This window comes from Zonotrichia leucophrys, chromosome 7 (genome assembly GCF_028769735.1).
Source record: "Zonotrichia leucophrys gambelii isolate GWCS_2022_RI chromosome 7, RI_Zleu_2.0, whole genome shotgun sequence".
Taxonomy (NCBI): Eukaryota; Metazoa; Chordata; class Aves; order Passeriformes; family Passerellidae; genus Zonotrichia; species Zonotrichia leucophrys.
Window position 1 is genome coordinate 38,341,687 of NC_088177.1, and position 27,639 is coordinate 38,369,325.

At 48.7% G+C, this 27,639-nt stretch overlaps 1 protein-coding gene across 1 annotated transcript; it reads left to right on the forward strand.

Annotated features, from left to right (window-relative positions):
• Window positions 1–19,940: 19,940 nt before the first annotated feature.
• Window positions 19,941–27,105, forward strand: COPS8 (COP9 signalosome subunit 8). The gene is made up of 8 exons (XM_064718898.1): window positions 19,941–20,094; window positions 20,893–20,963; window positions 21,657–21,705; window positions 21,863–21,995; window positions 22,832–22,939; window positions 23,584–23,646; window positions 24,755–24,796; window positions 25,434–27,105. The coding sequence occupies exons 1-8, from the start codon at window positions 20,017–20,019 to the stop codon at window positions 25,511–25,513; spliced, it is 624 nt and encodes a 207-aa protein (XP_064574968.1). The 5' UTR covers window positions 19,941–20,016; the 3' UTR covers window positions 25,514–27,105.
• The last annotated feature ends 534 nt before the right edge of the window (window positions 27,106–27,639 follow it).

A 27,639-nucleotide genomic window follows, 5' to 3' on the forward strand; every position in this document is an offset into this window, starting at 1 on the left:
TACCTTGGAAAAGGACTCCCAGGCCACTGAGTCCAGGCTGTGCCTGATCCCCACCTTGTCACCCAGCCCAGAGCACTGAGTGCCACATCCAGGCCTTCCTTGGACATCTCCAGGGATGGATTCTACCTGGGCATGGTCCTGTGGCCACTTTATTGCTGATACAAGCCAGGAGCACACCTGGCTCATGTTCAGCCAGCAGGAGCCAAATCCATGCTTTCCAAGCCTTCTCCTCACTGTTGGGGCACCCACCAGTGTGGTCCAGGCTGTTCTCCTTCCCCCTCCCTCCACCTCTCCCCAAATTCCCCTGCCATGACGTTCCTGCAGTTATTTCCACTCCTGTAAATCACCCCAGCCCCGCGAGGCGATGCTGTTAATTATGTCACGCAGAGACAAATTTACAGTGTGGAGCAACAGTAAAAAATAATCCTGCCTGAAATGATGGGAGATCTACATTCCATGGGCTCCCTGTAAATCACGGCCTGCTCTGCATGCTGGGCTCTGATGGGCTCTTCCCACCCACTGGCAGAGCTGGTGGATATTGGTGCTGACAGCCCCAAAGAAGGGAGTGCTGAGCAATAACCTGCATCACTCCAAGTGGGTGAAAAAAAGTCTATTTTTGGTGCTCAAGTATTTGAGTACCTGATTTTCTATGTGGTGGCACCATAGTTTCTGGTGAATAAATAATTTTTTTTCCTAGCACCTGACTTTTCCAGGAGGAAATCTGCCCAAAATGTGAACTTCTGCACTTCAGGTAGGAGAAAAGCGAGAGTACAATTTCCAGATGTCCAAGAGTTGTGCCACCCTTGTCTCCAGTGAAGGAAATCCAAGTTCAGCTGCCCAGCAGCTCCAAGACGCTCAGTGTGGGCTCGTGCATTGAAATTTGGGAGCATCTTCAGCCCTTCCTGTGAAAATGTTCTGCAGTAAATCTGAGCTGGGTGTCAGGGAAGGAAAGCCAACACCTCATCAATCACAAATTTAAACAGCCAATTAGTGAAATGCCCCCCTTAGCACACAGTCATTTTCCCAATTCCTGGCTTCAAGGCTGTTCCTGTGTAAATCCATGGAGCAAACATCTCACATGGCCACCCACTTGCTCACTGCATGGTGTCCCTGTGTCTGGACACCCATCCAGGTGCCTCCATCTCCCCATCAGGTCCAAAAATCCATGGCAGCTCACCTCCTGGCTCTGTTCAGTGCAGTCCAATGTTTTTCTTGGAAGAGGGAAGCACATCTGTGACTCCTGCAGGCAGCACACACCAGTGGATTAAAGACATCAGTGATCAGTCAAGGGGAAATGGTTTCAAACTGCACCAAGGAGGGTTCAGGATGGAGATCAGGAAAAATTCCTTCACTGGAAGAGTGGCTGAGCATTGGGACAGCCCAGGGAAGTGGTCACCATTCCTGGAAGTGTCCAAGGAACTGGGTACACGTGGCACTCAGTGGGATGGTCTAGCGGGCCAAAGGCTGGACTTGACATCTTAAAGGTCTTTCCACTGGACATTTTGTACATGGAAACCTCTGGCAAAGGGAGGCTCCCATGGCTTCCCCAAGGCAGGACAGTTTTGGACCGTGGTCACAGCCCTTGTCCCAGCATAAAAGTTGCCCTGACAGCCCCAGGACACCCAGGGAAATGCCTGGAGCCAAGGTGGGAGGACCTGGCATGTCCCAAGTCCTCACGTGCACCTCATCTCTCTGCTTTGGCAGGGCGTGGTGCCCCCAAAATTGGCATCAGGGTGGCCACGGTGGGCTCATGAGACTGTCCCATTCCTCATGCTGCTGAGACAGCCCCAGCTAAAATCTCCCTGCTTTAATGCCTCAGGGCTTTTTAGCTTTTGACACCGCATGTGGAAGGCAGCTGTCAATTAGCAGCTGAAAAAACAGCCTGCGGTGCTAATGAGAGCAAGTCTGACAGAGACCTTCTTCAAATCGTTTCCATCCATTTTTCAGGGCTTTTAATTGCTGTCATATGACGAGGAGGATGGCAGATGGAAAGCACAGGGGGAAAAGCCCCATTCGGAGGTAGATTCCTCTCTGCCAGGGCTGACTCGGTGGGAGCCTTCTTCCCAGGGTTTTATTCACAGAATAAAATTCTCAAGTTGTTTCTGAAGTTTCTGGTCCTGGCCAGCTCCTGTAGCCACTTTTCCCCCAGGACTGGGATGTTCTGTCAGCTGCCACAGCTGGATGGAGGGCTGGGGACAGATCTTGTCTCCCACCCATCCTCAGTGCTAGATTCTGTCGTTTTTTATAGATATAAAATATAATATAGGAGTAAAAAAAGAAGTATTATGTACTGAAACAGCAGTGGTAAAATGCTTAATATTTCTAAATTCTTAGCAAAGAAAAAGCTTCCTAATTGTTGTGTTGGTATGGGCAGTGCTGGAGCCTGATCAGGAAGTGAGAGGAAAACAAGGGAATGAATGAACAGGTTGGGCAGGGCTTGGAGCAATCTGGGATAGCAGAAAGTGTCCCTGCCCATGGCAGGGGGTGGGAACGAGACGGTCTTTAATGTCCTTCCAAACACCAACCATTCTGGAATTTTGCGAAATGCAATAAAATCTTGGAGCAAAAGGAAAATTTTGCGCGAGGGTTAAGGGTGAGCCAGCCCAGCATTCCCCAAGGCACATTACAAATGACCTGGAAGGGCTGGGATGGCAGCCCTGGCACCGGGAGCTTCCTGCTGCCTGCGGCTGATAAGGAAAGCCCAGGCAGACAAATTGATGTCCCTGTCAGGAGCTCAATGACCCTGCGAGGTCCCAGCCACCCCAGGGTCATCTGTGAGTGATGCTGCAGCCACCAAAGGGCTGTGCCAGGGTGGGGCCACTTGTGCTCCCTGTGCATCATTCCTGGAGAAGGGAGGGCAGGGATGCTGCTTCCCGATTACGCCAGTTAAATCCCCACGTGTCTCACCATGTGGGATGTTTTCTGAAAAATCCTCTTTGCCCAGGATTTTCTCCTGGGAAGCTGAGAAGCCTCAGAGAAGAATGAAAACAACAATTATCTGATTGCTGCTCCTGTGTTTGCTGCTTGGGAATGTGGCTTGGACATTGTTTACCAACAGGAGAATGTTTGACTGGTTCCATGTGAATCGTTATTAATTAATGACCAATCACAGCCAGCTGTGTCAGACTCTGAGGAGTCAGTCACCAGTTTTTATTATTTCATTCTTGCTAAGCCTTCTGATGTATCCTTTGTCTTTCTTTAGTATAGTTTTAGTATAGCATTCTTTAATATAATGCAATATAATAAAATAATAAATCAACCTCCTGAGAACATGGAGTCAGATTCTCATTTCTCACCTCCTCCTGGGGACCTCACAAACTCCACAACCATGCTGTTATCTATAAAATTCTTTCTCTGACCTGTTGAGGTCTGTCCAGCAGGTCAGGTTGAGGCACACTGCCCACCCTTGGGGTGGTGTTATCTTTTTATACTAAAAACTACGTGTACATTATTTACCATAACTTCCCAATACCTATCATCTATGTTAGACAGTGAGCTTCTACTTTAAACCAATCTAAAAGTGCCAACATCATCCAGAAGATGGAGGCCAAGAAGAAAGAGGACAAGGCATGCCCAAATTCCTCCATCTTGCCTCCTGAACCCCCATTCTAAAAACCTCAAAAATCTATTTTTCACCTCATGACAAACTGACTATCATTCTACCTAAACTCTCTTGACTTGTAATTCCTCATATAAAGGTGGTAATTTGCTACATGGGTCAAAATCAAAGGCACAGGGGTCTTGGGCTCTGTGCCAAGGCCTCTGAGCCCCCTGGCAGGGGCTGAAGCCATCCAGGACAGCCAGAGGGATTTCCTGGTTTCCAACACCCAGGGATTGGGGTGAATCCATGGGTGGCTGTGCTGGGATTGTGCTGGGATGAAGGTGATGAGTGTGGGAGATGCAGCAGCCCTTGGAGCCATGGGCCAGCGCATCTTTCTGAGCCTCACTAACAAAAAAATGGCATTTCCTGCTGGATTTGCCAGGATCCTTGGCCCATCCTGAGTTCCACCATCAGGGCTTAAAGAGGGGCTAATGTACCAATCGTGCCTTCCTTGACCTTGGGACAGGAGCAGCTCAGCAAAGCAAATCTTCCCCAGCTGCTCCGGCCTGGAAACAATCCCGCCCAGCTGCATCCCGGGCCTGCCTTGGGAATCCGGGCCAGACTGGGACAAACTGGGGATGGCCCTGGCCCAGGGAACATGCTGTTCAGGGAATTCTGTCAGGGAATGTCAGCTCCTGCCTCCCGGGGCCTGGGGGGAGCCACGGGGAGAGCGTGGGGCAGTGGCTGTGTCCCAGCACACCTGCCCTGGAGCCAGCCTGGAGGGGAGCCCTGGGAAGCCTGAGCATGGAGCTGTGCCTGGCTGCAGTGGGATTGCTGCAGAACAAGCTCAGGAGTGAAGGGAGAACGGAGGAGAGAACCGGGGGAGTTCCCCATCCATGAACCTGATGCCTTCTGGGACCATCACCACCTTCAGCTCCTCCTCTGCCATTTCTGGAGACACCTCCAGTGCTTGGACGCTGATGACTTTTAGTGCAGCTGAAAAACATCTGGCCTGAAGCTTTTGCTTCCACATAAAGCTGCAGCGTGGTGGTGGCTGGATGCTTCACCTGGTAGCATGAAACACCTTTTCCCCCTCAGATGCACAGATTTCCAAGCGCTGGGCCACCACACGTGAGGCCTTGGCTGCATCCCTCCCTCCACATCCATCCCTCCTGTTTTTCCCAGACCATCTGCAAGGTCATGAACCCCAAGCCCACGTGCTGGGGGGACAGTGGGGACAAAGTGGCCTGAGCTCATGGCCAGACATCTGTTCCATGGAATGCCACGTGTGTTCCCTGTTTGGAAAAGGGAAGGAGGCAAAACAACCCCTTGTGAGGCAACAGCTTGCAGAGTCCTGTGGAGTCAGATCCTCCTCTTTGGCCTGTCTGGCTGGGGCTGGAGGTCAGCTCTAACAGGGCAGATAAAAAGGGGCTCTGTTTGCCTTTCCAGCCCAGGATGAGACAGGAAACAGCAGGAGAGAACTCCAGGCTTTATTTATGCTCATGAAGTGCTGAGGAGAAGCAGGGAAAAGAAACCCAGGGATGGGGTGGGTCCAGGTAGGCAGCAGTCAGGGACAGGGAGAGGAGACTCAGAGGAGCCTCAGGAGGCAGCTTGGAGTGGAGAAAGGTTTGGGGGTTTATTTGCTTATGGTTACAGAGATTTTTTCCCAAGTGTTTCAGCTGTTTATTTTGTGATTTTTTTACCTAGGCAGGGTCAGAGTTAAAGGTGGACTTGGGGTACCAATGGGGTGGAGAAGGGGGAGCATTGTCCCTTGGAGCCAGTATGGAGCAGGGCAGGTTTGGGAAGAGCAGGACCACTCCCTGGTGCAAAGAGGATGCACCAGGGACATCCCAAAGGGCATTCTTCACCAGGACTCAAGCACCGTGTGGATACTCCCCAGTTTGCATGGAGATCCAAGACTACAGCAGGAGGATTTGGGTCTGTCCCTCCATCTTCCCAAGGAGCTGCTGTGTCATCCTTTTAAGGAATCACCACTGGACTGTATTTCCTCCCTCTCTCCTGATGGAGAAGGTGTTGGATATAGGGGTGAGGTGAGGGCTCCTCACCTCTGTGAACACCGAGTCTCAATCCCCTGATTTCTCAAACTGAGAGGGAACATTTTCTTCTGCTGAGCTCTTGGCAGCTTTCCTGGGGGCAGCTGGTCAGTAGCATCAGTGTCAGCCCTGCCTTTACACCAGGGGCTGACATCAGGCCCAAAACATCCCATGGTTGGTGCAATCCGGGACATTCCTGCAGTGCTCAGAGCCTGACGCAGCGAGGGAGAGGCAGCACCATGGGGACTTTCACTGGTACCTAAACAAATCCCCATCTTCTCTCTTGGGGATTTCTGACCTGTGCCTAAATGAGCCTTGGGCTTGCACTGAGCCTAACCCAGCCCTTGTCTGCAGGCTGAGCTCCTGAGAGCTTCACAAACCTGGATAATTTTTTTTGGTAAATGCAGAGGAATGGGCAACTTCCTCCTGGAGGAGTCAACCGAGGCATGGCTGCTGGTCCCCTGCAAAATCAAGGACCTTGTTCCAGGCAAATGAGGGTTTGGAGTGTGAGGAACCTCTCAGATTTGTGCCAGGGCTGTTGCTGGTCCCACTGGAGCAGCCCCATTGTCACCAGTCATCACCTGGGAGTCCCTGCCCATGGCAGGGGGTTGGAACTGGAGGGGCTTTAAGGTCCCTTCCAAACAAAACTGTTCCAGGATTCTACATTACTTCAGGAGACATGTGGGACTGATCTCTCCTTTCCTGCTGGAAAGAAATGTAAAAGTTCGTAAATGTTGATTTTAAGCTCACTTTATTCCACCTCCTCACCTCCCCTTAAAGTTTTGTTTAAAGAATTTATCTGAAAATTATTTTCAAGGTCACAGTGCCTGTCAGTAATCCACCCTGGCTGGCTGGAAAAACTTTGGGTGTCATTCATCATTTTATCTCTTTTTTTTAAAACTACAGAACAGATTATGGAAGTGCATCCAGAGCTGAGGGCTCTCTTAAAATCCATGAGTTTGTGCAAGTTTATATCCACAGAAAAGGCGAGGGAGATGATGCTAAGGGAAAGTTTAGATTTAATATTGGGAAGGAATTTTTCCCTGGGAGGGTGGGCAGGCCCTGGCACAGGGTGCCCAGAGCAGCTGTGGCTGCCCCTGATCCCTGGCAGTGCCCAAGGCCAGGCTGGATGGGGCTTGGAGCAGCCTGGGACAGTGGGAGGTGTCCCTGCCATGGCAGGGGGTGGAATGGAATGAACTTTAAGGCCCCTCCAACCCAAACCATTCCAGGATTCTGTGATCTCCCATCATCTCAGAGACCTTCCTGTGCCTTTTTAGACTATTCTCCAAAGAGCTCTGCTCCATGTCAGCCTCAGGTAGTTTCAGAGGTGAGGGAGAAGATGGTAACAAGGCCTGCCCATGCCTTAAGCCCGTGGCAGAAATTACGATGTGCTGGAGAGACACCTGCCCAGGGAGCAGGACTTGTTGGGAGATGGCTGTGCCGGAATCTCAGGCACACTCCATCCTCTCTCCACCTGGGAATGGCACAAGGTGTCCATGCCCCGAGCTGAAGCCTCTGCAGGTGTTAAAGACATCAGCAGCTCAGCCTCCTCCTGGTGTTTTTCCATCTGCCTGTGTTTAGCAGCTCATATTTCTCGAGCTGCAGGATGGGTGTGAAGAGTAACAGGGCACAGCTGGGGCACCCAGGGACCCCAACAAGCCAGCACTTGGGGATGGAGCTGGCTCTGGGGCTGTGCAGTGCTGGAACCTTCCGAGGTACAGGCTTGGAAGTGACAGCTCCAGTGGAATTCAGGGGGAAGTGCACAGCCAACCCTGCAGGCTCATGTCAGCGGAGCAGCGGGAGAAATAGTGATTTCTTCCAAGAAACCTTCAGTCCAAAACACTTTCTGTGTCTTTTTGCTCAAGTGGAGATTGGCATCCTCCAGGGAAAGTGGTTTTCCTCCCCAAACCCACAGAGGTTTCACAGGGAAGGGAGAGGGGTGGGTGACAGCCAGGTTTTGGGGGTGCTTGTAAAGGGGCAAACATCCCATTGTGCTTCACTGAGGGTTGGGCATGTGCTTAAATCCAGGTGACTTCCATCCCCTGCAGGTGAAGGCTCATTATGCCAACGAATTCTTTGGAAAACCTGTTGGGATTATGCCACAGAATCCCAGAAAGGTTTGGCGTTGGAGTTCTGGACGCTGAGAATTTTAGATTTTCTGCACAGACAAACTGTGACCCCCAGGAGAGCACTGCATTTGACCTGAGGCCGTGGAGAAAGCTTCCAAAATTTATTGATAGCACTGGGATTGTGGGTGTGTAGTTGGCTACAAGTGTGTAATACCACAGGGTGGAAAACTTAGATGTTGGGATTTTAGAATGTAGTAATAAATATGAAGCAATATGGAGGTTTTAGGGTGGAGGCAGATTGTTCTTTTTTACCTTCTTCCTTCTCCTTCACCACCTTCTTCCTAATTTTTCATGGGTTTTGGTGATATTTTGTAATTGGACTGAAAAGTCTGCACTCGGGGCTTTGAGCGATCAGTTGTTGCATTAAAAGGAATAATTTATAATAATAAAAGAAAATAATTTAGGTGTCATTTCTTAATTGGATAGTTTAGCCTTAAAAGACCTTGTGAGAAGAGATAGTTGGCCATTTTTGTGTCTGGTTAATGAAAGACTGCAAAACCCACTGCTGTGAGACTGTAACATAGATAAGAAATAATAAACACCTGACTATTGTCTCATTGAGTGCCTTCAATCCTGACCCCGACATAGGTAGAAAAAGGAAGACAAAACCCAGTTTGGGTTGGAAGGGACCTCAAAGCTCATCTTGTTCCATGGGCAGAGACCAGGTTGCCCCAAGCCCTGTCCAGCCTGGCTGGAATAATTCCAGAGGTGGAGAAGAGAGCAGGATGCAATGGTAATAATCAATATATATTCACAATAACCAATATATATTCCCTGCCAGGGCTCCCAAAAGCCACCAGTGCACTCCAGCTTTCCAAGGGTGTTTTCCAGCCCTGTGGAGGGAAGCTGGAAGCAGGCACAAGGGCTTTGAAAAGCCAGCTCTAGAAAGCTCATTGTGCTTCATGCGGACACAGCAAAACTTAATTAGGGCCGGCTGGAAGAGCTCTTTCCTCTGCAAAAGCTCCTCTTGTGCAAAACAGATCTTTCATCAGAATGGGAAGGACACCAGGAATTTTAGAAACGAAGTGGATGCTGTCATCTGAAATGTGCTCTTCAAAAAACAAAAAAACCCAAAACGCTCCTTTGGGGGCTTTGAAGTGATGCAGTCACTTACTCATTTGGATGTCAACAGAATGCTTTTTTCCAGAGAACTGCTCTAGGAATGGAGCTTTTCCAGGCATGGCGGGGTGATGGATGGATGTTTTGTATGAAAATCACTGAAAATTTGGAGATAAATTTAAATTGGAGACCTCAAGTGCTGGCACAGCAGTTGATCAATTCACCCTCGTGCTTTCAACCCAACAACCTCCAGTAACCTGATCAAGATAAATTTTAAACATATATTGGATATATTTTATATGTATATTGCTGCTTCTATGTAATTTAACAAATATATTCCTCCTGCTCCTTTGCCTTCCTTCCCACAGACGACATTTTAACAGCTTGAGTGATGCTGCTTTTATGATGCACAAGTCATTTTCCTAAACAGCAGGATAAAAGTTTGCTCAGGCAGGAATTTCATTAACTTTGGGGTCCTTGTTGCACTTAGCTGCATCGGGCTTGGCATGTGGGAATAATGGGTTCCAGGGCCTGGAATTTCCATTATTTTCCATCCAGTTTATTTAAAAATCGTTGGATGGATTATAAAAGGCCACAAAACAATGAAAGTGCTGTTGTTAAGTATTGTTTGCTGCTGCATCCATATGTTTGGTGTTCCAGGGTTCCCTGGGAGACCTTTGGGGTGCCACAGAGGGAAATGCATCTCGTAAAACCATTCCTATATCTTGCTTTGTCCTCATAAAAGAAAATTACGAGCCTTTGTGGATGGGATGAGGCAGTGGAAAGTTGCAGATGGAGCTGATGGTGCTGGTGAGGATTTTTTGCCTGCAGAGCTCTGTGCAAACCAGGAGCATTTGCAGAGGGGGAAACTGAGGCACAGCACAGCCGCTGTCCTGCCGTGCCAAACCAACCCAAACATGGGATCAACCCTTTTTTCCCAGCCCCAAGCCAATGTTTTCCATGTGCCTTCACCCAGACCCCTCCTGAGGGATGCCCATTACAGAGAGATGCCTGCACCCCTTTTGCCCCCAGCTGGGGATGGGGACCAGTGCTTGGCTCTGTGCCTCCCACCCATGGGAAATTCCTTAAAAAAAGCCCTCCCTGGATCAGATTTGCTCCCAGCCCATGTTTATAGGGAAGGAAGCACAGGCTGCATTGCCAGAGCCCTCTGGCTGGCTGTGCTCTGCTCCCCAGCCTTTTTAGGGATCCCTCCTGGATGGTGTGTGCAAATTGGACCAGGCTCCAAAAGAAATAGCCTTGTCCTATGGTCTCCAGCATTCCTGAGGTGGGGAATGCCTTGTACTGTAAATAACTGGCTAATAAAAGCACAGTGTTCTTACAGAATAAACAGCTCTGCTGCTTAAATTAAATAGGGATGTGAAATATGGAGGTGCTGGGCGCATCCCAAAATATCCCCCTGGAGAGCAGCTCCCAGAGGGGACCCTCCGAGCAGTGGGGCTGCTGTGTCCCCCTCCCTTAGCCCTCTGGGAAGGATGGAAGTGCTTGCAAGGCAGTTTCAGCTCTGCTTTTGATGAAAAAGAATCCCCATTCAGACCATGGCAGTGCTGGGAACTGTGAAGGACAGGGTGTGGAGAGGGAGGAGAGTGGGATGGGGAGTGATCTGTAAATGTGGACAGTGTGTACGAGCGACCCTAATTGCCTGGCAAGCTCTCACTCCCTGTTCCAGGGATTCTTTTCCAGCTGGCTCTGTCCACTGTTATCCTTTCTGAGACACAGGCAGATGTGCAAGGGGAATTACTCACAGTGCCCCGTGCCCAGCTGTCTGCAAAGAGCTCCTGAGAGGTGTCCTGCACTCACAGCAGGCCCACATCTGTCTAATGATGAGAAACCCACCCTTGGAGCTTTGTTTAATCTCCTTCTAAATCCCTTTGCTCCTCATCCTCATCTTAGTCCCTCGATGCATCTGATGGTGCTCGGTCCGTGTACGAGCTGTGCAGAATGGAGATTATTAAATTGATTGCTGATTATCAAAATTATGTCACATTCAATGCCACAAAATCCTGGAGAAAATGTCACAGTCCAACAGTCCCAGCAACCTCATGGAATCCCAGACTGGCTTAGATTGGAAGGGACCTTAATGATCACCCAGTGCCACCCCTGCCATGGCAGGGACACCTTCCACTGTCCCAGGTAGCTCCAAGCTCCATCCAGCCCGGCCCTGGACACTGCCAGGGATCCAGGGGCAGCCACAGCTGCTCTGGGAATTCCATTCCAGGGCCTGCCCACCCTCCCAGGGAACAATTCCATCCCACTATCCCACCTAGCCCTGCTTCCAGGCAGTGGGAAGTCGTTCCCCCTTGCCCTGGCACTCCATGCTTGTAGAACCTGGTTCTGCCAGAGGCTCTGCCCAGCTCGTGGACTCTGTGTCTGCACCTTTTCCTTTTGCTCTCCTTCACCTTTTCTTTCCTGAGAAAATATCATTTTCCATAAAATCGCAGTCTCACCCAGGGGCAACCGGCCATCCCATCCTTCCCAGGAGAAATAATTAAGGAATGAAACCTGATTGTGACAGAGATAAAGGTACATCCAAAATATTTCTAGATTCAAGGGGCAGATTTGCACTTGCCTGAGATATTGTAAAAGATATTGCAGAAAACAAGGAAAAATTCCCAGCTCAGCACACAAAACAAAGCCCCAAAGAGCTGAGCAGGTCAGGAGGATTTTTGTCTGACACCCCATCCCTCTTAACAGGCAAAGATCTGCTGTGCTTGATGGAAAAGTCACTCTTCAGCTAAACAAAACCTCTTCCAGAGTGAGTTTTCACTCCCTGAGATACAAAATATTTGTAAGGAAGGATGAAGTTTGTTATGAACCCGAAACTTCTCTAATGAAAAACTTTTGCTCTCCTCTCACAGCCAGCGAGGACCATTGCCCCAGGCAAGGGAGGGTGGCTGGGATGTGTCAGCAAGAGATCCCACCCTTCTGCACCCAGGAGCCCAGTGAAAATCCTGTTGGATCATGGTGAAAAACGTGTTTTTTCCCATTAGTGGAAGATGTCTTTGCCTTTCTTTCTTGTATTTCCTTTCTTCTGGGTTTTTCCATGGAAATAAAAGGTGGGAGGGGAAATGGATTTGAGGGTTTTACCTGGGAAATGATGTCTGGAATAAATTTTGGAGACCAAACTGAGCCATGAGGGAGGGTGGAGGGGAGCTTCCAGGTCCTGGTGGCCACAACCCTTCCCCTGGCACTTGTTTGATCCCCATCCAGACCTTCCCACCAGCAAGGGAACAGGGTAGGACCCTCTCACCACCACCACAGTCTGGAACAGCAGGAATAACAGCACCTCCCACCAAGCACAACCAGGCTGGAAGAAAAGCTCCTGCAAAATTATGGTCCTCAAGGGGTGTGGGATCATTGCCTTGGGGAGTGGGACACTGGGAACATCCTCTGCTCCCAGCTTAGGGAGCCTCCAAGCAATGGGAAGTGACTTCTCCATCCCAAGAGCTCTGATAGCCTGGGGTGTGCCTGCCTGTGCCATGAAATGTTTATTTTGTGTGGCATCTTTGATGGCTTTTCCAACTTGTTTCTCCCCCCACTCCTTGTTTTATATCCACTTCTCTTCCTTTTCAGACCCACCTTATTCTGGGAATTATGGGAAAGGTGTGGCAAAAATCCAGAAGGGGTTTTTAACTTTGTTTTAAGAAGTACTTCCCCCCTTGCCATCCTGCTGACAAAGACCCTTTTAGGATTCTGTGATTCTGTGAAAATTTACAGCAGACTGTGGGGTGCAGCATCACACTGGCTTCTTTCAAATTCAGAGGGAAGCAGGATCTGGTTTGAGGATTCCTACAGCCCAACTGCTGGGAGTTATTCTGGAATTTTCTGGCTTACACCATGCAGATTTGAGCCAATCCTTGGAAATCAAAGAGCAAACAAGCAACACATTTTCTCTTACAGTGTCACCAAAGTATCTCCTCAAAAGGAGCACCACAGAATCATTTAGGCTGGAAAAGTCCAAGCTGTGCCCAATCCCCACCTCGATACCCAGCCCAGAGCACTGAGTGCCTCATCCAGGCCTTCCTTGGACACCTCCAGGGATGGGCACTCCAACACCTCCCTGGGCAGCCCCTTCTGATGCCTGATCACCCTTTCCATGGAGAAATTCCTCCTGCTATCCAGCCTGAAACCCCTCTGGGACAGCTTGAGGCCATTTCCTGTGGTCTTGTGTCACTGGTTACCTGGAGAGGAGGCCAACCCCACCTGGCTCCAATCCTCAGCTCCTCCTGAGCCAGGATCCTTGTGTGGGATGCAGAGACCCCATTTCACTCAGAACTGTGAGTGTCCCCTCTCTGGAGTGCCCAGTATTGTTTGCTGCTGCATCCATATGTTTGGTGTTCCAGGGTTCCCTGGGAGACCTTTGGGGTGCCACAGAGGGAAATGCATCTCGTAAAACCATTCCTATATCTTGCTCTGTCCTCATAAAAGAAAATGACGAGCCTTTGTGGATGGGATGAGGCAGTGGGAAGTTGCAGATGGAGCTGATGGTGCTGGTGAGGATTTTTTGCCTGCAGACCAAACCAGGAGCATTTGCAGAGGGGGAAACTGAGGCACAGCACAGCCGCTGTCCTGCCGTGCCAAACCAACCCAAACATGGGATCAACCCTTTTTTCCCAGCCCCAAGCCAATGTTTTCCATGTACCTTCACCCAGACCCCTCCTGAGGGATGCCCATTACAGACAGATGCCTGCACCCCTTTTGCCCCCAGCTGGGGATGGGGACCAGTGCTTGGCTCTGTGCCTCCCACCCATGGGAAATTCCTTAAAAAAAGCCCTCCCTGGATCAGATTTGCTCCCAGCCCATGTTTACAGGGAAGGAAGCGCAGGCTGCATTGCCAGAGCCCTCTGGCTGGCTGTGCTCTGCTCCCCAGCCTTTTTAGGGATCCCTCCTGGATGGTGTGTGCAAATCGGACCAGGCTCCGTGAAATGCGATTCGTGCCCCTCGGGAAGGGAGCCCGGCGGCAGGGCCGGCGGGGAGGGACGGACGGACGGAAGGACGGACGGACGGACAGGTGGCCGCGGGCTGTGAGGAAGGGGCCGTAACGAGGCGCCGCGGACACAAGCTCCCCTTTGTTCGGGTGTTACTGGAGCAGGAGAGCGGCTGCGGGAGAGCTCTCGGCGCAGCTGCCCCGGCGGAGATCAAAGCCCGCCTTGCTAATCGCGGCTTTCACTGCGCCCGCCCGATGCTGCCGTCCCGGTGCCTTTGGAGCGGGACAGGTGCTCTTTAACACGCGTGCCATCACGGGGGATTAGGCATTGAAAAGAGACACGGCACCGGGGCATCGCGCTGCCGGTGAAGGGAGGGATGCTGAGCCGAGCAGGGAGGTTCCTGCAGGAGAGTCTGCCTCCCTGACACGGGAGAGGGTGGGGGATTGACGGGGTAGCACGGAGGGAGACGAGAGATCTCTGCAGGTCGTGGAACTTGGGGTTCATTGCAAAGGGCCTGGGTGTAGGGCCCTGCTGGGATTTGGGGTTTATTGCAAAGGGCCTGGGTGCAGGGCCTGCTGGGAGCTGCCAGACACAGCTCAGAGCAGGCCCGAGAGAGAGAGGTAAAGAGAGTGGTAAAGAGGGTGAGAGAGTGAGGTTCCCATTACAATACAAGAAATCTTCTTCTGGTCATGGAATTTGGGGTTTATTGCAAAGGGCCTGGGTGGGTCCAAGGAGCCCTGCTGGGATTTAGGGTTTATTGCAAAGGGCCTGGGTGTAGGGCCCTGCTGGGATTTGGGGTTTATTGCAAAGGGCCTGGGTGCAGGGCCCTGCTGGGAGCTGCCAGCCACAGCTCAGAGCAGGCCCGAGAGAGAGAAAGAGAGGTAAAGAGAGTGGTAAAGAGGATGAGAGAGTGAGGTTCCCATTACAATACAATAAATCTTCTTCTGGTCATGGAATTTGGGGTTTATTGCAAAGGGCCTGGGTGCAGGGCCCTGCTGGGAGCTGCCAGCCACAGCTGGAGCAGGACTGAGAGGAGAGAGGGGGAGAGAGGATGAGAGGGTAAGAGAGTAAAAGGGGTAAGAGATTAAAAGGGGTAAGAGCGTAAAAGACAAGAGGTATGAGTGCTAACTTCCCATTACAATGCAATAAATAATCTTCTGTGTTCAATGTTCTGATTCTCACTAACCAATCTAGTACAATATACAAATCTTATTGCATTTACATACAGCCTGTAAGAATCACTACACTACCATACTGTGCTACATTTTAAACTCTAAAAGCTACTCTTTGGACCGCTTCTGCCAAGCTGGTAGAGTCTGCTGGACCCTTGGAGCTGTCTGCAAGCAGAGGGTGTTGTTCCTTCAAAAGGGGATCACCTTCAGCTGGCCACACCATTGTTTTCCCATTGTTCAGTAACTAAAGGATCTCAAAGCTTGCTTTCATTTCAATCTCACTTATAGTTTCTATATTCTCAGAATCTTTTGCCAGACAATCATATTTATAAGGCTTTCCTGTTTCATCTTTCCCAACAAGAGGGAAAGGAGGAACAACCCTGGGTGAGCCCTGTGCCTCCTATCCTGGTAAAAGGGCATCGCTGGAGAGGGGCTCCTGCACCGGGATGCTCCATCCTCAAATTCCCCAGCTGGAGCAGGGAGTGCTCACTCCATCCCCAAGATGCTTCCTCACTGCACCAGGGAGCTTGCCCAGTTCATACCCTCCAAAATCCCTGTTGGACCAGGGACCCACCTGCTCCATTCCTCAAATGCCTCAGCTGGAGCAGGGATCCTCCATCCACCAATCACCCTGGGATTGTCCCACTCCATACCCAAAAATATCCCATGCTGGATGCTTGATCCCACCCTACAATGGACCAGCAATCCCCACTCTCTCTTTATCCCCTGGAATTTGGGGGCTTTCCAAGGTTTCCAAGTGAGGGAACCCCGTGGTGGGGGAGCTGTTACATTGCTCAAAGGTACCACAGCTCCTTTCCACAGAGAATTAAAGTATGTGGAGAGCAAGAACTGCTGGCCCAGGAGCCAGGGAGGGGACAGAAACTTGGCTGAGGATCCCGGAGAACAAAGCAAAAACAGGAAAATGCACAGACAAGGCTGGAAAGTCACGAAAACAAAGTTTAGGTTAAATACACAGAGGGTCTCTTATCCCCCTGGCAGGTTAAGGAAGGGCAGCCTTTGCCTGCAGAGCCTGTGGCAGAACCAGCTCCTGGTTACTCACAGGGAAGGCAAGAGAAGGGGATGGAGGTGGACAGAAAGGGGCTCAGCCACCCCCAAATCTCAGCTCTGGGCGAGGTTTGCTCCAGAGGAGCAGCAGCAGCAGGACACAGAGCCCCACGGGCAAGGACAGCTGGGAGGGGAACCCTCATCACTTCCTGCTACTCCTTTTGGTCTCCTACACATCCTTCAAGCTCCTCAGCCTCTCTGATTTAGGGTTGTTTTTTTTTTTTTTTTTTTTTTACCTTCATAGAATCACAGAATTATAGGATGGTTTGGAAGGGACCTTAAAGCCCATCCCATTCCTGTTCCATGCGCAGGGACACCTTTCACTATCCCAGGCTGCTCCAAACCCCATCCAAATCTGACCTTGGACACTTCCAGGGGCAGCCACAGCTTCCCTGGGCACCCTGTGCCAGATATTTATACCACCATGCTGGAGTATAAACCTCTAGAACTGAGACCTTGGGTGTGAGCTGAAAAATCAGGCATGAGGACAGCAGGAAAAAAAAAAAAAAAGAAGGAAAACGTAATATCCCAAATATCCCAGATAGCTTCTTGTTTATTGGAGTTGAAACCAATGCCCCTGTGGAAATGCAATAGATTTAAAAGCTTGTTTGGGGAAAAGCAATGATCATTTCCCACTGGCTGCTCACAGCTTCCTTTTGTGGGTGCAGCTCCTAAAAACCAGGCGTTTTCCCCTTTGATGTCATGGAAGGAAATACCCTTCCGTGTTTGGATCCGGCTTTTTTTGCTCAGCTCAGCCCTGCTAATGCCAGTCAGGCTGTTGAGGGAATGGGAAGGGTGTGGGGAGGTTCAGCTTGACCCTTTAGCACCGTTTTCTTTATCTTTCACATTAAATTGCTGTCCCATTGTTCCATATCGCCCCTTGCATCTTAATTTCCCCATCAAGAGCCTTTTGTTCCCCTACAAAGCTTTGGAAGCAGATGAGAAAGGGAAACCACTTGCAATCATCTTTCCAGAGGGTACCTCCAGATCACAGGCAGCAGCACATGGAAATGACCGGGAAAATGAAGCCCTGTCACGAAATCTCTGCTATTTTTTCTTGGAAATGCCTTGGTATTGCTTTGAAAGCTACTTGGGACTGTCCAGGATGGCAGAACTGGGATCCATTTCCCTCCCTGCTTTAAAATTCATGCAAGGCACAAACGAGTTGCTGAGATCTTCCTGCCATCATCACCAGGAGCTGAATAAAAATCACATTAAAGTTACTTTACACTCCTGCAGCAGCAGCAGCTGGCGGCCAGTGTCTTTAAGTGCTTTTTGAGCCCGTGGGCCAAAGAAAAATCAGGATGCTGTCAAGTCAAGGAGCCTTCCTGTTAATTTAAGGTGGTTAGCTTTGCCAGTGGGATAGATTTTCCAACGTGCTCAGCTGTTTTATGAGCCTGGCCTCTTCTTTTGGTGTCTGAATTGAGGAGAAACTCCTGAGTGAAATAAATGACCCTTGATTTTCTGGGATGCTGGCTCGGGCAGTCTCCATCACTGTCCAGAGGTCCTGCATGATGCCACCATACCGAGGCCAGGCTCCAAACAACCCCAGGAACATCTTCCAAACCTCCTGGATTTATAACAACCCTGAAAACACATCAAATCTGCTGTATTTTATCTTGGTGACCCGAAAAGAAGTGTATTCCTTCCCTTCTGGCATGTTCCCTCCCTGGAAATGTTGCCACAGCCTTAAACAGCTTTGGAAAAGGGGGGAAAAGAGAGAGGGGAGGATGCTTGGGAAAGGGTAGGTTCTGGCTAATTCCATGCCAAGGAATTGCTTCCAGAGAGGGTGGAATTTGAGGTGCATTTGAGGGGCTTGGCTCAGCACAACGGGAAACAGCACTTCCTCCGATGTTCCAAAAGAAAAGTGAGAAGTAAAGCTAAATATTAAATAAATAAATTAAAAAAAAAAATAAAACCGATTTTCCTCCAAATAGAGTCTCTTGGGTGGAAAGGACAGCGGGATGTGCGGATGTCCAGCTCCCTTGGATTTTTCGGCACTTTCTCTTGCAGCTAGTGCCCTCTTGAGGAAACCTCTCCTCTATTCCATCTTTACAGGGCTTTTCCCCCCACGGATGAAGTGATGTCCCTGCGGGGAGCAGGAGCACAGCCAGGGGCTGCGATTCTGCCCAGGCCCAGCACAGCCATCGGGGACCAGCTCATGCCATCCCACCAGCAAGGAGGATGGCACGGGGATGTGGGATGGCATCCCCCCAGGACACGAACCCTTCCCAACTCCACGTGTTCCCGGTGGCAATGCTGTGACCCCAGCCCCGAGGGAAGGTCCCCCACCGGCACCATCACAAGCTGCCGCCCTCCCCGCCTCCCGAAAACGCCAGATAATTGGGAATGGGAGCAAAAGGTGAGGACAGCGCTCTTCTCAGATGTCCCAATGTCAAAGCACAGAGCTGGCGGCAACAAAGGGCCGTGGGGATCGATGCGGCTGGCGGGGACGGGAGCGGGATGAGAGGCTGCTTCCCGGGAAAAGCGATGCCTGAGCCGGCGGAGCAGCAGCGCCATCGCCTGGAGCCCTCCTCCAAGATGCTGGTGCCTCGGGCGAGTCCCAAAAGAGAACGCAAACACGCCTTAGTTTTGTTTTTCCACAGCCGAAACCTCTCCGTGCAGCGCGGGGACTCCATAGCAAAGGGATCGGGGTTTGCGCCGCTCTTCCTGTTTTTCACCCCAAAAGCGTGGGGAACGCGGGAGTTTTGCAACTCTTGAGCACGGCTTGGGAAAACTCCCTGCTTGAAGGATAATTGGTTTGGGGAATGATTTTTAGGGCAGTGCTGGGGATGGAGGGTGGTGGGAAGCGCTGGGGTCAGGCGTTGTTTAAGGAATATGGGGCCGAGGATGATGGTGGATAGCAAATCTGTTGTATCAGAAAGCAAAGTTTTGCAGAAAAGGAGCCCCTCGGGTTGATTTGACCCTAAAAGTATGAATTTACATCAGTAACAACAGAGATTTGGAGACAATCCTGCCATTTCCCTTTACTTTCTATGCCTCAAACTGGAATGCAAACACATCCAAGCCTTATGGGGCTCCTGAACTAAATTCTGGGGCAAGGTGGGCCAGGCTGGGGGTCCTGGTGCTGCATGGGACCTCACTGGGGATGGGGAGCCACGGAAAGGCAACGGCTGAGGTGCAGTTCCACCTCTAAAACAGCAACAGTGCTGTTAAAATGCTGTTTTAGCATATTGTGGGCTCTTTCATGGGATATAAAATACTTGTGCTTTTATCTATCTGTCTATCTATCTATCTATCTATCCATATCTATATGTATATATATATGTGTATATATATATATATATATATAAGCACAGGTACAGATGCATTGCTATACATATATTGAATATTTATTGGGTATATATGGGAACTGTGTCAGGGGAGGTTGAGGCCGGATGAGCTCTGAACAGGCTCCCCGGGGAATGGTGACATTCCCAAGGCTGCCAGGGCCTAAGGAATGTTTGGACAAGATAAAGGCTGGGATTGCTGGGGTGTCTGTGCAGGTCCAGGGGTTGAACTGGACAATCCTTGTGGGTTAACTCAGGATATTCCATGGTCCTGTCGACAGCAGCAAGCATGGGGCTTTACAGGAAACAAAGATAAGGGAATCCACCTGTAAAAACTACTTCTAAACCCCACCAGAAACAGGCAGAGAACGGGAAAAGCAATTCCTACCCCTTGAGAACAACCCTTATGCAATAAAGGATGGAAGGTGCCCTTCGCACACATGACAAATACGGAGGGAAAACCGAGCGTGTTGCACGCCAAGCACAGTAATTTCTTTTTATGACGCGGAAACTTTGCTTATTTCACAGAAAACAAATGGCTTTTAAAACACCGCCACCCTCAGGCGCCGCGCGCCGCCCTCAGCCCCTCACGGACCGTGGCCACGCCCTTGGCTCAAGCCACGCCCCCTAGTCAGGCCACGCCCCCGCGCGGTCCTCCAGGAGCACAGAGAGGCGGGCGGAAGGTGCTGAGGGCACGGCGGAAGTGGCGTCAGGGCGCGGGCGCCTGCAGCAGGCGGGCGGGAGGCGCCGTGAGGGGAAGATGCCGGTGGCGGTGATGGCCGAGAGCTCCGGGAGCTTCAGGCGGCTCCTGGAGCAGTGCGAGACGCAGGAGCTGGAGGTGCCGCGGGGTGCGGGGCGGGTCTGGGTCTGTCTGTGTCGGTGCGTGGGCCTGTGTGCGAGCGGGGGAGGGCGCAGGGTTTGAGCTGGCCCCTTGGGCTCCTCAGAAAGGCGCGGGCTGCACAGAAATGGGTGTTTCTGCGCAATTATTCGCGCCGTTTCGGAGGGAGGGGGAGTTTGTGGGTTTCAGTCCTTCCCGTGGCTGAGGAAAGGAAAATATTGATCAGGGAGTGGAGCCCTGAGCCAGGCTCGGGGAAGTGCCCTCAGACCGAGTTTTGCTGTGGCAGCTTTCACTGGAAGCTCCCTCCGTGCTGCTTTACCTTCTCCTGTCCCTTGATAAAAGGCCTGAAAATTGGAAATCTTTGCCGCTTTCAAAATTGTACAGCTTTTTTTTAACTGCTGGTTTATTTCCTCCTTGTGAGCTCTGCTGAAGCGTGGCAGGGCCCAAAGCTTAGCTTGAGGTGTTTGGGAGGGGCAGAGAGGCTTTGCTGTGGTGGACTGGCCTGAGCTGAAGCTAAACGAAGCCAGGGGTTAATTAATAGGGGTAAATTAATAGGGATTAATTTAATTTCACTTTCAACAGCTGCAGCTTTCATGAGCATAGGAAGCTGGAAGATGTAGGCTTATTTACTTCCCCCCCAAAAAATTGCACAGGCCTGTTATGCGATGTGAAAAAAAAAATAAAATAAAAATCAGGCGTCTTGAAGTGTTCTGTTTCCATAAAACTTGCCTTCCTGCTGTGTTTTGTTTCATACCTCTCATTAAAATCTGCAGCCCTGTGATGTGTGTTTGCTTTCAGGCCCCTGGAGGGATTGCCACGCCCCTGGTGTATGGGCAGCTGCTGGCTCTGTACCTGCTGCACAACGACATGTGAGTGGCTTGTCCCAGCCTGGGACACTGGCTGTGTCACCAGCACACTGGGAAGGGGCTCTGTGATTAATGAAAGTGCTGGTTTTGCAAAGAAACAATGACAGTGCTTCTGGGGATGGAGTCTCTTTCACCCCTTGAGCTGACGGGAGAGCTGTTCTCCTTTCCTGTGGGGAAATTTGGGAATAAAGTTCCTTCAGTGGTGAAATTGGCTCCTCTGGGAAGTGTTGAACATTTCAGGGTTATGTTTTGTAGCTGTTCAGGGCTGTGTTTGTTTTGGGTTGGATTTGTTCCTTCTGTTTAAACTCCAGCAGGATAACTCTGGCCCATCCCTGTTAAAAATGAGGGATGCTGTTGGCTTGAAGGAGCTAAACCTGCAGGAATTCCTGGGAATTTGCTCTGGGGGGTTTATTCCACATCCCTGTGTGTACTTAATGTACTGAACTTGAGGTTTTAGGGAGAAATTGCTTTCTCAAATTGGTGTTAAATGAGGCAATCCATGAGCTGTTGTGTTACAGCAGCCCAGGGTTGTCTGCTGGAGGGCAGCTCTGCTTTCCCACCTCAGTGTCCCATATTCCTTCCTGGAAATGATATTTTTAAAGCACTGAGAGCGTTCATCACAGCATCTGGGCAAACCTTGTGGTGTCTCTTTGTGACTGAGAAGTATTTTTAATCTTTTTATTTACTTATTTTCAGGAATAATGCGCGTTATCTCTGGAAAAGGATCCCTCCTGCTATCAAATCTGTAAGTGCTGGGCCAAATTCACCTCAGAAACCTGCTGGTTTTGTTGCACTGCAGTGTTCTCTGAAAACTTGGGGGTGGAAATGGATTTATGCATAAGGATTTTCTTCTGGATTAACACTGGAGTTTGGTTTTTTTTTTTTTTTTTTGGTCACAACAGGCAAATGCTGAGCTGGGTGCAGTTTGGTCAGTGGGACAAAGAATCTGGCAGAGGGACTTCCCAGGGATCTACACAGCAATCAGTGCACATCAGTGGTCCGAGACCATCCAGCCCATCATGGAAGCACTCAGAGGTAAGGCTGAGCTCCTGTGGGAGCAGGGAACTGCCTGGAATCATTTGTTATTTGCTCCAGCAGAAACAAATTGTTCATTGTGAAAAATCAGGACAACTGCTGCCAAGGTTTTGTGGGTTTTACTGTAAGGTTTTCGGGTGTTGGGTGTAAATTAAAAACTCTGCAAAACCTTGTAGAAGCAACTAAATTGGTCTTAGTAGGATTTTGTTTCTGTGTATTCTTTGACACTGGGTTTTCATAAACCATGTGGTTTGTTCTGTAAGAGCAGAACAGACCATAAATCACGCAGTTTTATCAGAATCACCCAGTTTTATCAGACTTCTAACCAGGGAACTTGGCTTGGCATTTCAGAACCTTGTAGGAGATACAAGGTGGTTTTTCTGTGAAATGTTTTCCATCCTGTGTAATGGTAGCATGCAGACTCTTGCTCGTAGAGGGCAGTGCAGACTGCTGAAAGGAGGTGTTCTGCAAAACAAGTTCTCTGTAGCTTGAGGAACATTATTTCTTTGCTTTTTAGATGGCACTAATTATTAACTGATTGCTGGCACATTGCCAGCAGAGAATGCCATCAGCTGCAGAGTTCCCTGTGCTGCTGCTGGAGCCCAGGGTGCTGCAGGCTGCACTTGGAGGCTCAGGGCAGGCCCTGAGGGGGTTTGCCCTGCCAGAGAACAAGCTGTTGTCTCCTGCTGCTGACTGTGAGCTGTGGCAGGGGAGGGGGAGCTCCTGAAGGGCTCCCTCGAAGGCTGGTAGGGATTTTCCAAAGGTGCTGGGATTGAGGGAATGTTCTCCCAGCTCTGGAGATGAGTCCCTTGTGTGCTGTGTTCCTCCCTCCCTAGATGCAACCAGGAGAAGAGCCTTTGGACTGGTTTCCCAGGCTTACACATCCATAGTTGCAGATGATTTTGCAGCATTTGTTGGTCTTCCTGTGGAAGAAGCTGTGAAAGGTACTTGGCATTATTCCCTGAGTAATTATTATACTGATAATTGTGGCATTCACATTCTCTGATAAAATCCCTTCACCCAGGGTTTTTCTCCTGGGAAGCTCAGAGCCTCAGAAAAAACAATTCTTCTCTCATTTGCTTCTCCTGTGCTGTGCTCATGTGGGATGTGTTTGGGGATTGTTCACCCACAGGTGATTGTTCCATTGGGTTCTGCTGGGAGTGGTTTTGGCTCTTTGGCCATCAGGGCCCAAGCTGTGTCAGACTCTGGACAGAGTCACAAGCTTTCATTATTATCTTTTAGCATTCTGTAAGTGTCCTTTCTGTATTCTTTTGTATAGTATAGTATTCTTCAGTATAATATAGTATCATAAATTAATAAATTAGCCTCCTGAGAGCATGGAGTCAGTTTCATCATTCCTCCCCTCATCGGGGTTGCCAGCAGTTACAGTAGACAATGAGCTCAGAGGGCTCTAAGTGATGATTAATAAAAATGTACCTACAAATTCTGAGCCTCTTAAGTGACTGGGCAGTGATTAGAGAAAAAAAAATCTTGGTTCTGGATAATGGTTTGATTTTTTTAAAAAATTATTAGCTGTTAATTGTCACTCTTTATTCTCCCGTTCTGTCTCTTACAAATGCCTTTCCAGGTGTGCTAGATCAGGGCTGGCAAGCAGACTTTGCAACTCGCATGGTGATGCCTAAAAAGCCAGGTAGGTGGAGCTGTTACTTCGTGAAACATTCAGCATTTTTAGGAATTAGGTGTGAAGTTTTTAATTACAGCTTTGCACAGGATTTGTTAGATACTTTTTGGACACTCATGGTACTCATAAACACGGGGCATGTGTAAAACGTGAGGAAGTACAAAGTGGTGGGTTTGGTTTGGACTTCAGCAAATAGTTTGGATTAAGCTACATCCTCACATGAACTTGTTTAAAGAAAAGCAGATAGGATGTGCTGGGATTGCTCCCTCTCCTCCTGCTGCTGGCTCTGCCTCTGTGCAACAGAAACTGGATGACCTCAAATGGTCTTAACCTAATAAAGATGAGTAAAAAATAGACCATCTTGAACCTGAGGTTTTTTTTTCCCCTTCAGGAGAATTAGAACTTCTTCAGGCAGGGATTTAGTGAATCTTTGTGTTCTGAGGAGCTCCAGTTGTTGATATCATTTCCTTTGATTTAAAATCTAAATCTTCACTTTCATGATGTTGATTACAGAATGTCTGTTCATGCAAACCATGGTCTGCAGAAACACTTGGATTTTTTTTTATTTTTTCTAAATCTCTGTCTGTGGCAAAAATAAATATTAATATGTAGAAGCAGGATGAAACAACTGTTCTTAAACTGCTCTGTGCAGCTCTGGCAGAAGGAGCCAAATTACAGCATATCCAAAAGGGTAGGACCTGTTAGACTAAGAAATTACATTGTGTGTATGGGCAGAGTTTTTGGGTTTTCAGAGCCCATAGTAATCAGGTGCCAGGTGTGGAAATTTACCCCTAAGGGGTACAAAGCCAAGCACAGCCCTGAGACTTTATATATGAGCAGATGGGGGTTTTATGAACTGGCTGCCAAATGTGCCGAGCTTAAAAAAACTGGGAATTACTTACATGTGGTTTTTATTCCAAAAGTGAGTGCAAGAACTGCTATTCAGGCAAAAGAGACTCTTTTGAAGCAGCTAAGCCTTGGGTATTCTGCTTTTTAGTTATAAAGTCAAGTGTGATGAATAAACAGGTTTAATTTTAATTAGCTTTTGATCCATGTTTTGTGGCATAGAACTGTTTAAAACTGTTTCACTGAGCTAATTTTGTATGTTTTTCTCCAGGTGTGCTGGAAGCTTCCTTTAACCGATTTATTCCTTCATCAGGTTTGTATATATAATGGATTTAGCTAAACCTGCACAAACAGTGTCAGCACTGAGTGGGAATTGAGTTCTAGAGAGGTGAATGTTCTCACTGGCTCCCCCAAAATAGAAAACAGCATCCCACCCCAATCAGGTGCTATGTAAATGTGCTTCTCCTTCTGTCTCCTCACTCCCTCACGTTTCAAGCAGTGCCTGAGATTCCTGACGTTCCCACTTCCACAGCAGAGCTCCTGTGTGTTCTGCTGGTCTGGTCACCCACCAGACCTGTTTGTTTGGAGTCTCCAGGATGGCAGCTTGCAAGGAAAGGAGCAACCAGAGAGCTCCAGGAGCTTCCTTCTCAGGGCACAGTACTGTCAGCCCTCATTTCTCAGACTGCAGTGTGTGCAGAGAAACTCTGGAGGCTGCTGACAAGTGGAGCTTGTTGCAGCAGTTTTTGTGGTTAGTAACTCCTGGAGCACTGAATGGTGCAGATAACAGGAATTATGTCCTCTGTGCAGGGAGGAGATACAGTTAAGATCTGTCCCCAGAAGGCTGTTGCAAATCAGATGCATTTGTTTGCCCTTACTGTTGTGATGGAGGGTACTGCTGGTGGATTTGCTTTCTAAATTTCATTAATGATCCACTTGTTTTTTCTTTGCAGAACCTGCTCCAGTCCCACCAATTCCCAATGAGCAGCAGTTGGCCAGATTGACTGACTATGTGGCTTTCCTGGAAAACTGATCACCCTGCTCCTGTGTTCAGAACAACTTGGGAATCCTGTGTACTGACAGTTTTAGATCTATTTTATTCTGTTTTATTCTGTTAAATGTTGCAGTGTCCCCCACTCAGAAGTGTGAAGTATCCAGTGTATGTCAGCCCCACTCCTGTTTTGCCAAAGCCCAGCTAGCAGTGAAACAATCCTTTACCTCCTGCAATATTTATTCAGTAGGTACACAGCACACACAGCAGTATTACATAGTCTTTTTTTTTTTAATTGACTCAAAGCAGGACCTTTTTCAGGTGTGTTAGAAATGGAGAAGAAACAGTTCTCTGGTGAGTACTGCAGTGCTTATCACAGATCTGTTGCATGTTGAACTAGAGGACAGAGAGTGGAAGACTGCCCAGCCTGTATGTACAGAGAAAAAAATATTTTGATGAAAATGGAAGAAGACAATTTTGCAGTAACTCTCTTGCAAATATTTTTGTGGTATATTTAAAATTGATTTTTTTTTCTTGTTCTTTCTAGATTGTTAAATCTACTTCTTGTTCTGATGTGAGAAATTTCACATCAGGCATATTTTTACAGCAGAATATTTGTCTAACAAAGACAAATCTACACTTTGAGGAAGTATTTTGGCTTTTGGAAAGTTTTGAGTGGTGTAGGACACCAGATGTTTTCCTGGGTAACCCTACACCTTGAAACCTGTCATGTCTTGCTCCCTTTCAGTATGCTGGGCCAGGATCTGCAAGAAATAACATTTCTTACCTGTCTTTAGGCTTTCTGGGTTACTTTTGCAGTGATTGGAGAGGAGTTTCAAGGTGAGAGCCCAGCTGGGAGGGGGTGATGCACTGGGCTGCAGTGTCTGTTTGAAGAGCAATTCTCTGTTAATCTTTGAGCTGAGAGTGGCTTTTGGCAGCAAACATGAATTCTCTTGCCGTTTGTGTTACGTTGGTGAAAAGGCTGTGGAGGAAGAGTGGTGCTTTAAAAGGCAGTGCGTGTCTCTATTTGCTTCTCCGCCCTTTCTGAAATCCTATCCAGAGGTTCCATGGAAGCTGGCAAGTGTGCCCCTTGTGTTGTGATTGTTTTTCCAGTGTGCACTGCCTACTGTACATTGTCTTGGCGAGGGGGTGTTAGCAGGGAGGAATTACAAACTGTGCTCTTGCTGCCTTGAGAGCTCCCCTTGATATGTAAACACTTTCTCAAAATTATTATTTATTTGAAACCCACCTAAGACTTGGATTGCTAAATTTTTCTTCAGTGATATTAAAGAACATGTTTACACTGACCTTGTGCACTTGAGTTTTTAAATTTTCTGCAGAATAAAGGTCTGGTTTGGTGAGTTTTTAAAATGAATTCTTACTGGCCTCATTTGGAGGGGGCTAGTTAAAGATTACTGCAATATTTTATGCTTCAATAGCTTTGTGTGCAGCAATTGTATGGTGGTGTATTAAAAAACACTGGCACCCCTCAGATGTCTTAAAATATTTCTTGGTGTAAAGTGTTTGAACAGCTGAGTGAAAATTTCCCTTCTGTGTATGTATTGTACATGTCTGCACTTGTTGGTAGCACACAACCCTGCTTGAGGAAATTAAACTTAGACATAATTAAAGGATTATTAGGTACTCAGTGAGTGGTAATAGGAGAGGAGCAATCTGGACACTGGCAGTCTGTGTCTGTCTCAAATCTAGTATCAAATCTATGTCAAATACAGTAAGTTTGATCTTGTCCTGTTCTGACAGGCTGATAACTGTGATTTCTCATCTGCTGTAAATTTTAAGCTGTCTTTTAGCTTTGGGTGAGGCATTAACTTATAACTTGCCTTGAATACTGTGTTCCCAGACACACTTTTTGCCTTGTGCTACTTTGGAATCCAAGCTATTTCACCTGGATTTCATGCTCATTGCCTTTATCCTGGTTTTTGGTTCACAAATACCTGACTTCAGATGAGCAGCTTTGTGCTTCCCTGTCCAGAGCCCTACCTTGGGATACACTGTGTGAAATATTTCCTAAAGTGACATCTTCAGGCATTTGAATGCTCACCTGACCTGCACTAATAGGAAGTGCACTTCCTATTCTTCTGCACTAAGAGGAAGTATTTTTGTGCTTGTATTTGCTGTTTTAATTGAAGCAATTGGTGTGGGTTTTG